The sequence below is a fragment of the Labrus mixtus genome, chromosome 7 (genome assembly GCF_963584025.1).
Source record: "Labrus mixtus chromosome 7, fLabMix1.1, whole genome shotgun sequence".
NCBI lineage: Eukaryota > Metazoa > Chordata > Actinopteri > Labriformes > Labridae > Labrus > Labrus mixtus.
This window is the reverse complement of record NC_083618.1, coordinates 14,008,567-14,021,331: the sequence shown is the minus strand read 5'-3', so window position 1 is coordinate 14,021,331 and position 12,765 is coordinate 14,008,567. Positions and strand designations below refer to the sequence as shown.

The 12,765-nt window shown below is 40.8% G+C and overlaps 1 protein-coding gene across 2 annotated transcripts in view; it reads left to right on the top strand.

Moving 5' to 3' along the window:
* Positions 1–8,902: 8,902 nt before the first annotated feature.
* Positions 8,903–12,765, top strand: part of syn2b (synapsin IIb) — an 85,547-nt gene continuing 81,684 nt past the window's right edge. The window contains exons 1-2 of one of the 2 annotated variants that reach the window (XM_061043154.1): positions 8,903–9,266; positions 9,399–9,902. In XM_061043154.1, the coding sequence (XP_060899137.1) occupies positions 9,460–9,902 (443 nt within the window). In that variant the 5' untranslated portion in view covers positions 8,903–9,266; positions 9,399–9,459. Of the gene's footprint in view, positions 9,903–12,765 lie in introns of both variants that reach the window. The other variant, XM_061043153.1, reaches the window with a different exon arrangement.

The window sequence follows — 12,765 nt, the reverse complement described above, 5'->3', positions numbered from 1 at the left end:
ACTGACGTCATGAGTCTGTTGCGGACTGGAGGCTCACGGGAAATCGAGTCTAAGATGATAGGTAAGCCCACTGAACCGTAAAATAGCTGTTAAACACGCTAGATAATGGTTATTGAGCATTTTATTACAGCATAGTCATATCTATGATTGAATACAGGCGATAAATATAAAGTACTGTAGTATAGAAATTATAGAAATATAAAATAATCATCCAAGCAAGCGCCAACTTTATCCAGCAGAGGGTGGTTTTTGACCAGGTTTAACTAGGTGGCATGAGGTGTGAGCCATAAGGCTGGTTTGCAGAAACGGGCAAACATGTGTTTCCTGTATAGGAATGCAGATTGAAATTGCAAAGGTAAGCAGCATTTTTCTTAAAAGGTATAAGTTGACATGAAGCCACACAGTCCTCTGACAGTAGTCATATTTAAAATGATAAAACATCACACAGGCCTACCCCTTATCTCTGAGATGCATGTTAATTTACATCAAACCTTACTAAACCTATTTTTAAGGAGTTACCATTAAATGTTGAAGTAGGTCATTAAGATCCACTGCTTAGTTGACATGTGCTTTTTTTCATCATATTTTTGACATAGTAAGTTGAAACCTATGTGAAAGCTAACCCAAACAGTTTTGTTTTGTTTCTGTGGAAGGGTTAGACAAAGTAGTAGTCAGGGCTGCTCTGTCTGTATGATCATTTTCTTCAAAATTTGTGGTGTTTAAATTTTTGTATTTAAAAAAAAAAAAAAAAAAGTTAGATATATGAGAATTGAATCACCCTGACATGATAATGATGACTGCTCCTGTCAGGTCTCAGACTTGTTCTTTTGCCAGAGGTGGTTTGGGCTCAAAATATAGCCTATCTGTAAAAGACAAAAAGCTTTTGAGGCTATCATCAGTCTTCACCCTTGCATAGTCTCATAGGCCCAATTCTCACATTATTTGAATTAATTAATAATGAATGTAGACGCGTGAAAATTAGCAATATGTCTGCAGCTCATTATTGAATTGTCAGGAGCAGGAAAAATATTATCTTCTCAGTAATTGCCATAAGCAATCTTCTCAACCAAATGAATATTGATAAGGTCACTAAATCCTCACTCATTGGGTTGAGGTGCCTTAATTCAGGGACAGTGAAGCACCAGTATAAGTAAAGTATCACTCGTACATCCTGCACTATGCATGTGTTGAATAAATGCTTACAATCGTGACCCTGAGATGTGAATTAGTATGTTTCTTATAGCCTGGAGCTATTTCCTACCTCATGTTTTAAAGCCTAATTACTGTGTCGGTGTTACCTTGGGGATATACTGTATAGTGTCATTCCCTTTAGGATTTAGTAAGTTGTAATTATGTGTGGTTAAACAATCGTTATTCAGTAGAGCAGGTGGTTTTTGTGAAGTTATCAATTGATGATTACTTAAATCTCTAAGAGTTGATACCGAATATATGTTAGGGAATTTAAGCACTTGTGTTTCTGACATCTCAACAAACTGTTATTCCACTATTTATTTCTTCTATGCTCTTGGAACTCTTGGGGGGGGAATATACAGGACTAATGAGTCTACTCTACTCACCTGCTTGTTAACTTTGTCTGTCAGCTATACGGTGCTGGGCATGGAGCATGAAGCTGCTGTGATGTACTGTATCTGTTTAAGCAACACATTTTACATGACATACGAAGCATGTTGTGAAACTCATTTTGCGTACAGTTTTACACCAGAAAAAATATACATATCACCACCTTTAAAGTTGTATGAGCTTGTTTGCCAACAGTAATTTATTTAAGCTGCCAGCAACATTCATTTGTAGTTTTGTTTTAAAAAAAAAATAATAATGTAAGTCCAGGGCGGGGATGGGACTAAAGATTCTGGTGATGGTTATAGGTTCATCAGTATTCACATTATTGTTTGATACTGCTATGACAATTTTTTTTTACATTGTAGCCACGGGGAAACTGAACATAAATCAACACAGAGAAGTTACGCATAATAGAAGATTATTATTTTTCACAGATTCTTCAGCTGTTCAAGTCCATTTCTCATTTTTGTTTCTAATGCTTTCAGAAAGGTTTACTTGTAGAAATTGTAGAAAGCAAGAATGCAGGAACAAAGCTTGTAAAGATAAACCGCTCTGAAGACTGTGAATCCTTCCATCACACCTCAATCTTTCCTCACACTGTCTGTGGGCCAGTGTGAAAATGAGAGAAGTTGCTGTCTGGAATCGAAAGTGAAGGCTGCGTTTTGTAACTTTTTGTTTGGAACAAGAGCAACGAATAAACTGAATCGATATGTGTGGTGAAAATACATTGATTTTTACAATTTAAAGGGATTTGGAATTAACGTGTGTAAACCACATGCATGGCACTGAGAGTTGCAGATGTTAATGTACCTGTGGTGGAGTCGCATTGCCTCAGGTACAATGAATTTGGATGTCTACTGGTTGAATTGTTAGCTTGGCAAAGAAATACACTTAAGTTCATCTTGCAGTCAACTTACATAAAAAAAAACATAATACATAGCGATCTCTAAATGTGCAGAAATATCAGCATGCATATTTTAATGAAACTAGATTCTAATTCATTATTAGCTTCTTCTGATGGGAAAGAGCCAGCTTTTGTAAACACATATCCAATGTTAGTTCAAACACAGACACACACAGACGTGCACAAACTTGCAGAATCTATTCAGCTTTCGCACGCCTGTTGCCATGGAGATTGCCATTGCTGCCCATGTCGAGTGAAGGAACATGAAAAGAAAATGTACCATTAAACACACACACACACACACACACACACACACACACACACACACACACACACACACGCGCGCGCACACAGCTGCTTGAGGCTCCCACAGGAGGAGATGAACGCAGGCAGCCACTTTTATCTTACTCCACTGACGGTTACAGTGACACTGAGCAGAATAGATCCTATAAGGTTTATAATATAGGCAACAGAAGCTGCTGATACATTTAGACACAAGTTTTTAACTTCAGTATAATTCATATTACTAACTTCTACAGACATGACCGCTGTCTCTTAATCATTTTTAACCTATAGCTCCAAACAGCTGCTGTGTTTGTACAGAAGAAGAAAAGCTGAATTTTGAATGATTATTAACTAGACTATGTATACCAAAGGAAACATAGGTTAAATTGTATGTTTTAGTTAGAGATTAAATGTCACCATCACACCATAGTTTATCATAGAACTACAGGTACATGAACCGTTGGATGATTTAGTAACACACAAATATATTTACGTGTAAATACGCTGTTTTTGACAAGGTTGGCTAGTAGTAATGGATGTTTATTTTCACTCAGATGTTTGAAGATGCGTAATGATACATTACATTTTTTTCCTTTTTAGATTTATTTTTGGGCTTTTTGTGCCTTTTTAATGGAGAGATATGACAGTGGATAGAGCTGGAAATCAGGGAGAGAGAGTAGGGAATGACATGCGGGAAAGGAAACACAGGCTGGATTTGAACCTGGGCCGCCCACTTGGAGGACCATGGCCTCCATACATGGGGCGCGCGCACTAACCAATGCGCCACAAGCGCCCAATGATACATTACATTTTGATATGGATTTTTAATATTCCAAGTTAAGTTTCCAGTGGCTCTCAGTGACGGTCAGGTAACCAGTAAGTTCATTTTTCTTGAGGCGGCTGCACTCCTCATGTCCTTGGGCAAGACCCTGAAGCAAAACTTGCTGCTGATGGCCAGCCCAGAACCCTGCTTGGTACCTTGTTGCCATTTAAGTGCCAGGTCAAGTCACTTCAATTTGTAAAAGTCTCCCAAACACTAATGACAGGAATACTTTGGATGTCATCTGATTGATGACCTGATTTGGGAACAAGAAAGGCCAAACAAACATTCACAGAATATCTCATTACAGATGTAGATTGTAAAAATCGAATGTTAAGAAGCTTAAGCTACCACCATTTGTAGAACCTGAACCACACAACCTCTTTACTTTATGTAGAAGGAGGACAGGCACACAAACACAGGAGAGGCAAGCAAAGCATTCACATGGACAAGAACGACAAAGAAACAAAAGGAGATAGAGACATGCAGAATAGCATGTAACAAGTCCATAAGCCAGATAACAAAAACATAAGAGAAGACCACACAGCTAATGATTAATTCAAGTAAAACCTTTTTTTAAATAATAAATACTGAGCTACTTATATACAGAATAATCATAGTGAAACTGTAAGCCAAGATGACTTATGTGAGTGTGTGGATGAGATTTACTTGGAAGTAAAGAGTATAGTGTGTGCACAAAAGCAAATCTAATAGAACCAGGAACACAACCAAACAAAAGACCTGCTAGCTTGGAGGAGAGCGAGTGAGCTGGCTTATCAGCCCTCTGGTCTAGTCTTCAAGGGGAGTTATTGAATCATTCCTTGGACATACCTTCTGCCAATCTGACCTCCTCCTACACAGGAACACCTAATCACACAGGGGTCTGCAAACAGAATAGGAAGGCTCATCACAAATGCAATGTAAGCATTGAAAAGTCCATCATATAAATCTTTGTAACAATATTCCATATTATTTGAATCTCCTTTTCCATAGTTTTCTTACTAATAAAAAGTACAAGAACCTCATTGGAAGTGGTACACAGTATTTAAATGTTAGCATGGACTTGGCTTCTGTCCAATCAACAAGAAGTTTTGCCCCATCCTTTCCGTGAACTGAAATGTGCACGACGTGTTCCGTGAAAAAATGTGTGTTACCTGAAATGTTGTATTATTTTGACCCTCAGAGTCACCGCGCTAATTCCTGCAGTGCTGAGCTTTGATCTGACAGCGAAGTCACAATAGCTACCATTAGGCCGCCCCAAAGAAAAAGGTAGGACCCCGGAAGGGCCCAGTGAAGAGGCCCTCCCAAGATCTGATTTCTTATCAATGTAACAAAGAGTTGGAATAGTACCGTTAGTGCTAGCCTCCTGGCTAACACTGGCCTCCTCTGCCTGGCTCCAATCAGCTTTTGAGCTAATTGATATAAGTTGTACAACCGTGTATTGTTGGGGTCAAATGGTATAGCCAGTTCCCTCCTTCTTCTTTCAGCTTTGGCATCCAGACTTTTGTGCAGGTGCTGGTATAGCGATATCAGTCCGACACAGTTAAGTTCAGTGGGCCTGCCTCAAATAAAATGTGTCTACCATTGGTTAAATTAAGGCTGGATTATGTTTTTGCTAACCTCATGAAGCCCCGCGCAACACGTTGACATTTGCTTCAAGTGTGTTATAAAAGACATGTTGTGCTTTTCTTGTTGGGATACCCAAGCCAACCACTGTTCTACTTGTTACCATGGCAGTTTTGAAACTTGAAAGTGTTGCTGTGGCTAAAAATATAATAATACAGCCAGGCAGCATTGTCTTTAGCTCTGCAACAGCCTCTGCAGAATAGTGAAAGTAAGTTTGGTTGTGCATACATGAATGCGGTTTTTACACAAAAACTACCTGGTTTAATGTAGTTTCAGCAGATCTTCAGACATTTGACTCGCGTGTGGGTGTTTCAATCTTGTAGCTCTATGCATCTATAAACCACTGTTGAAGTTCATTCAAAGAGCTATGTTCTATGGCTGAATCGACTCTGCTCCCTTAAGTAGCTTCAGGCATTTGAATCTTCCTTTTCTTTTTTTTTGTCTGATGTAATAGCATCAAAACCCTTTTCTAAAGCAAGAAGCACATCAAGGTAACTTCTGTGAAGGTCTACCATTGTAAGGTCTCCTTTAAAGACAGGTTAACAATGTACTTTATAATACCATGGCCTCAAAATAACGCTGTTGCTTCCTGGACTGTGCCACCCTGTGTTTTCAATGAACCTGCCGGTGCTTCTGAGATCTCTTCCTGCAGGGCAAACTTCCATTGATTCAAGCTGCCCCATTATATTTAGTGATTAAAAAGTCTGTTTTAATTATTATTTTTTGAATACTTCGAGTTAAAATTGAAACAAATAATTCATGAAATATTTTGGAAGTGAGTTTGTGGCATGGCATGAGCACCTGCTGTCAATGCCAGATGTGCAGAGTGCAAAAGTATTTGGATTTTCAAGGATTATCTTAAATGAGCCAGTGGAGCCACAAGAGGTTTGACCATGGAATACTCGCCCACACAAGCCTGAATATCTGAAGCAAATCCCCTAAAACCAGGCCAGGGCACACTACACTACACTACACACACACACACACACACACACACACACACACCTGCAGTAAAAACTGTGAAACATATAAATATTAAATATCCGTCAATGAAGAGGGATCACATTATGCATTTTATTACCAACATAATTAATGTTAAATGGCATAATAACTTTTATTTATTGATGACACTTATGAATTAAAATATCCTTGATTTCAATTTAAAATTTGTGTGTGAACATCTGTTTGCATGTCAGGAAAATATGAGAAAGAAGTGTTTAATCTTTGACTCGTGCATAATTTCATGTGCACACTTATGATATGATGGGTGTTTGTAGAAAGCCCGATGTGTTGTGTACGTGTGTCATGAAACATGTAGGCCAGGATGAGCTTAGGATTGTCGCAACAGTTCACACTGCAGCTCTGACTGTGACTCACTTCGGCTCTATTCTGGTTGACTGAACATGCCTCCCTCCCCACCCCCCACCCCTCTCGGTGGGCTCGACTCATCGTGACTCGCTACAAATGCATCCTGCATGTTGTGCAAAACAGTCTCGTTTGAGGGCTTAACGCAAGTCGGTTTATTTGTTATTTTACTGCACTGTATTCAACTTAACTGTTTGATGCTGGAGACAAAAGAGCAACATATTTACACAAAAATCTCTTCCTTCTTTTCTCCTTGTTATTACAAGACTTGTGGGACCACCTTTTTCCCATCATCAGCACATTTTCTGTTCAATGTGCATCATATTGAAATAGGGGCCTAGTGGTCTTAAGCCCATTTAAAAGTTGTCCAGACCTCCTTCTGCGGTTAAATGTTTGTGTTATTTCCTAAACATAAGGGATGAATTGATTATTATGCTGGTGGCAGATGGGGGCTGCTGCAGTATTGTTCAGTAATCTATACAGCACTTGCTCCTCGCTTGCAAATTGCAACAATTGCTCATCTGTTAAAAAAAGACTTGAATTATGAGTCATTGGAAAATAGCTTTCAGGTCCAGAAGAGATACTGCCAGATGAGTGGTGTAGAGTGAAGCTGAGTAACAGTATTTCAATGGTTTAAAGGTCAAGGAATACATTTCCATCAATTGAAATAGTATCAGTGCTTAAAAAAAAAAAAATCTGTATTCAAAATTCAAGCTGCTCTAAAAAAAAATCGCAATACTTTATGTTGTATGAGCAGTCAAATTGGATAAATGATTTGAGGAATATTTATGCTTTCCATCCTTGAAGGAATAATTGTCCATTGAAGACAAGATAGAAGTACTTTTGGGACTATATTTTGTTCTCTGCCGCAGCCCTTGAAGCTGTTACTCTTGGTGTGTGGGTTATTCTTCCCGCTTGAATAATCTTCCTTCTCTCTCTCTTTGTCCTATCATCTTGTGACTATTTCTGAAAGTAAAGCTCAGGGCAGCAAACAGTTCGGTACAGAAGGAGCCTGCTGCGGATGCTGTCGGTATTAAGGTTGGAGTTGTGCTATTGTCGTGCCCAAAGATAGTGATGCATTATTAAGCCAATAGGATGTGTTTGTTTGCAAACATAAAGTGAAAGAGATAGAGAAACAAATTGTGTTGTGTTGAAAGGAATATACTGATACCTCCATGGGACTTGGAGAAAAACAGGGCTATCAGGAAAAAGACTGAGTATTTCTATATACCACCACTGCTACGGTGTAGGTGAAACAATCCTTTCAAAATACAATGTACATTTAGAGTTCCAGTTGGATTTAATATTTTGCTCCAACAATCTTTTTGTTGGTGTTTCCCTGATGTGAATGCCAACCAAGTTTCTTCCATGTTTGCGAAACCTACAGGTGCTGATTTTTTTTAAAATATTTTTTACCGTACAGTAACTATGGGTGGTCGTAGACCTACTGTAAGAAACCCATGAATTTTGAAATTTTGTACCACTTCTGACCTGTGTGCAAAGTTCAGTGACTTTTGGGGCACCTTGACGTTTTCTTGTATTCAGTTCATTTGGAAAATAAAACTATTCCCTTCATTTCAATACAGTCCTTGCTCTGCTTGATGCTGTGGCCCTAATTGCTAAGAGTACAATATGCCGTAAGATGAGGAATAGCGCATCTCACTGATGGCATTATTGGATCTTTTCAAGCATGGCCACCCTTGGTCAGCGCCACAATTACCTCCGTGTGATGCTGCAGAACAGGACACAGCAACACGTTCCACTGGAGGGAATCATTGCACTGATTAAATCAGTCGATAGAAACCATAAGGGAGGAATTGATCTATGCCTTTCTCCTCTCCTCCTGTTTTACTGCTGTCCTCTACCTTGGCTTCTTCCCCAGAGGGGTTTAGATTAACAATAAACCCCTGCACTCCATAAGGCCACATGCTTTGGAAAAAAATAACCACATTCTCAGAGTGGGGGTTATTTATCAGTCCTCCAGAAAATGTATCAGCCATGTCACATTTGTGAGCCCACAATGGAGGAAAAGGGATGAAGGAAAGGCAGGTTAAAAGGGAGATTATAAAGATGGATTGTTGGCGGGAGAAGGAGGTGGGGCTTGCGGAGCAGGGTGGATGGCGTTCCCATCTGTGAACTCCACCTTATGCACGCTTATAGGAAACCCCTTCCAGTGGTTGCACACGGCACGCAGCGCTACAAGGCTGCAGCACGACACACACACGTAGCCTGTGATGTAGGAGGATGATGACAGGAGAGAAGAGGAGGGGGGGGGGGGGGGGGGGGGGGAGACGGCCAGCAAGCGTGCCGAGCGAGAAAGTGAGCGGGGAGGGAGAGGGAGAGAGTGAAAGGGTGAGATAAGCAGAGAGAGCAGCATCTCTTCAGCGCATTCAGTTTGCAGTAGCTCAGGAAGCTGGAAGGCAGAGTAGACGTGGAGGAGAACACCAGCACCTTACCGAAGGGGGCGACACCAAACCACACCCCTCTCTCTCTCTCTCTCTCTCACGCACAGACACACACTCTCATACGTCACTCATGCATTCGTGAGGAGGAGTAAGGCACAGGAGGAGGACTACCAATACACGCGCGCTGTTTTTGCTGGCTTTGCTGTGCTTTGGAGAGCTGTCTCTTGAAGACTGGACCAGAGCTTAATCCATCGCTTCATCCATCCTTTCCTTCCTCCCTGTACTCCATTCCTTCAACAGAGAAGCAGCTCTCTTATCAAATACCTTTGCTGATTGGCTCTCTGTCATTCATCTAACCTCTGATCTGTGTGTTTCTCTCTTTGGGACAATTTCCGGCTTTCTCTCCTTTCAGCCAAGAAACCAAGAGACCATCTTAAACAGCAACTAATTATCCAACCTTTTTGACCGCAACCATGAACTTCCTCCGCCGCCGCCTTTCTGACAGCAGCTTCATGTCCAACCTGCCCAACGGATACATGTCAGACCTCCAGAGGCCTGACCCTCCTGCTCCTCCTCCACCTACTGCCTCCTCCCCTTCCCAGCAAGGTGAAGCCCCAGCAAATGCTCCTGCCCCTGCCCAGTCCCCGACCGTAGCTCCAGCAGCATCCCAGGTGCCAGCCAGCTCCCCCGCAACCCAGGAGCGGCGTCTGAGCCAGCAGGTTCAGCAGTCTCCACAGGCCCAGTCCTCCTCTTCTGGCGGGTCCTCTGGCTTCTTTAGCTCCTTCAGCTCCATTACCAACGCTGTCAAACAGACGGCCGCAACCGCCGCCGGGTTTGTGGAGCAGTCGGCTCCTTCCCCTTCCCTCTCCAAGAAGTTCAAGATCCTGCTGGTCATTGATGAGCCTCAGCATGAGTGGTAAGTGTTGGGATGTAAGTGATTTTAATGATGGGTTGTGTTGTCCAATTGGCTGCTGGGAAGTTGGAGTCGTTGCCGGTTATGTTGACTGGCACCGTGTTTTCGACTTTTGGGATGCTGTACAGATTAAATGTAAAAACTGTTTGGTTTAGAGTCAGCCAGAAAGAACATGATTTACCAAAAAGCTAATTTAAGTGTCTGTTGACTGCTTCAATGTTTACTGATATATGTGGTTGCAATTGGTTTTGGACTGGAGTGACATCCTTTGTCATTGCAAGAGATGTTGGATAGTTTACCTACTTCCAATTATTTACAGATTCTGATATTCAGACATTAGTATTTGGCGATACAGAGTCCCAGTCATAAACTTGTGTAATGAAATATACTATACATGTATAATGTTAGAGGAAAAATGCTGATTTCTAATATCTTGCTAGTTTCACAAATATTACACTCTGCACAACACTATTGCTGTTTGTTAGCAAACAAACATTAATGTACCTTAAATCACAAGATTTTTTTTTTTTTGGGGGGGGAGGTTATTGGTTATGCTAGATCTCGCCATTACCAGAGACCACATTTTGGACAGTATCTGAGGCATACTGGTAAAGGTACAAGCCTTGGACCATGTAGTGTAGTGTTGTCGCATCCCAATTATTCTTTAATACCCCACATAAAATCATATGCTCTACATCATAACAGAGACAGTCAATAATTAGAGCCTGAGTAAAGATTGTTTCACAACATAAGGTTGACATTGAAGAGGTCTGAAAGGAGCTCATTAAAAGTTTTAGAGTCCTATGAAAAAAAACTCCCATCTGCCAAAGAGGACTGTACATGTATGATGCTGGTATTGGGAAAACTCCAAGTTTACCTTGTGTCTCCTTCTGTGTGTTCTGTTTATCACTAAATGAATCGTTTCCGTTCTCTGAAGCCGCTCCCGAAATAGAAACAGTTCTACTAATCTAAGCAGACAGGCCAGCCTTTTTTTCTGGGGTTCTGGATTCACACATCCCTCCTCTCTGCACTGTCACCTGCCTTTGCCATTGTGTGTTTTATATGAGCCTTGATGACGCCATGTGTGTCCACATTAATGCTATTGTCAGTGTATGTGTGTGTATTCAATGGCTATGAGTAAGTGTTTCCATGTCTTGACAAAGTTGGCTAGCAGGATGTCCTCATGCTCTCTAGTCGTACATCATACACTGTCATAGAGGAGCATGTAGAGCTGAATAAAACATTGCCTACACTACGACTGTAACGTAAGCCTCTGGCTCTGTAACAATGCTGCCATCCCCTTGCTCCTTTCTGCTCCTGCAAATCACATCCATTACCATCATTATCTGTGTGGCTTCATCTTGTCTCGCTTGTACTGGAGAGCGATGTGACGAAGTGGTGGCCGGATGAAACAGTTTTGACCTTTTCACTTTAATGGACGTTGTGGAGTGTTGTTAGATGGGGACTGTTGTGTAGTAAACCCCACATGAAATCATGTGTGATGATCACAAGCATAGTTAAGGAACTGTAAAATGAGGCTGGACGTAGAGATCGTTTCTAAGATGTTTCCAAGGTTGACATTGAAGATGTGTTGAAGCAAACAAGTGGCCCTGACAAAAAATGTGCCAGAGATGAGCATAGCTGAGATTTGGAAAATGACTCTACCCTGCATCTTGTTGGTTCCAAAGATAGATTTAACAGGTGGGTAAATCCTTTAAAAATAAATATATGAAAACATTTTTTAGTGTAAGTAGGATACCGATTAGTCCCTCTTTGGGATTGTGCCACTGTTTGTGCCTGATACTGGGATTTAAGTGCTGGCACAAAGTGAAATGCAAATGAAGCTAAATGAGTTCTCACTAAATGGGTTCTGCACAGGGTCTCAATGCCATGTTACTGTCTGTCTTTATTGAAGTAATTGGCACAAACAGTTGCTATGTGCCATTGATTAAGTAACGTCTGAATAGCAGGCCCAGGTACGTTAAATCCACCAAATGGAATTCAATGTTTAGTGCAGTGACAGTCGGTATTGTTTCCAACACAACCTGCACTGGATTATCTCTAAAATGGTGCATTATTCACGTGTGGATACATCCATGAGTGCTGAAGCTTCACCACACGGTAGTGACTGAAAGTGACTGGCAGCGCTATATTATGGTAATCCTGCGTCTCTTGCTGAGAGTGTTTTGGAGGCATATGATTGGGCGGCTGCCACCGTCATGATGTGGCCATGTATGAATGTGAGACACTGCAGAAAAGAGGTGCTTCAATGCATTAGGTTTCTTTAGCACAGTCATGCTTTTACAGAATATGTAAGGGGCACACATTAGAATTGTATAAATATCTGGAAATGCTCTTTAAATACATATAATCCAATTATTTTAACTGTAAACTTTGTAATGTCAATGGGAATGGATGTAGAGAGGTTTGGGTTGATATTTTGTGGTCTTTTCAAACAAGTTGCTTTTGACATCCATATTGTTGTTCTTTTAAATCACTGTTGCTTGCAAATGGTGTACACCAACATTTTTAGAAAGATTTCCAACCAGAATGAACGATGTGGTTTAACTCACATGATTCACAGAGGTTTCAAAAAGAGAGTACATTTCAACCCACCGTTTGTGTTAAATGTCCAGCATGCTTAGAGATTGATAATAAAAGACTTCATGGTGATTGTTAATTCAGTACACATGTGCGCTGAGTGAAACTACAATGAAGAGACGTTGCCAGTGTAAAAATCAAATGAAGGTTCTTCCAATATGTTAAATAAATGTCCAATGTTTGCTCTGGTTCACACCAAAAAAATCCTTAGATGCAATCACAGTTTTATTGCAGAGCAAGAGTGTTACCATGCCAACAAAACATT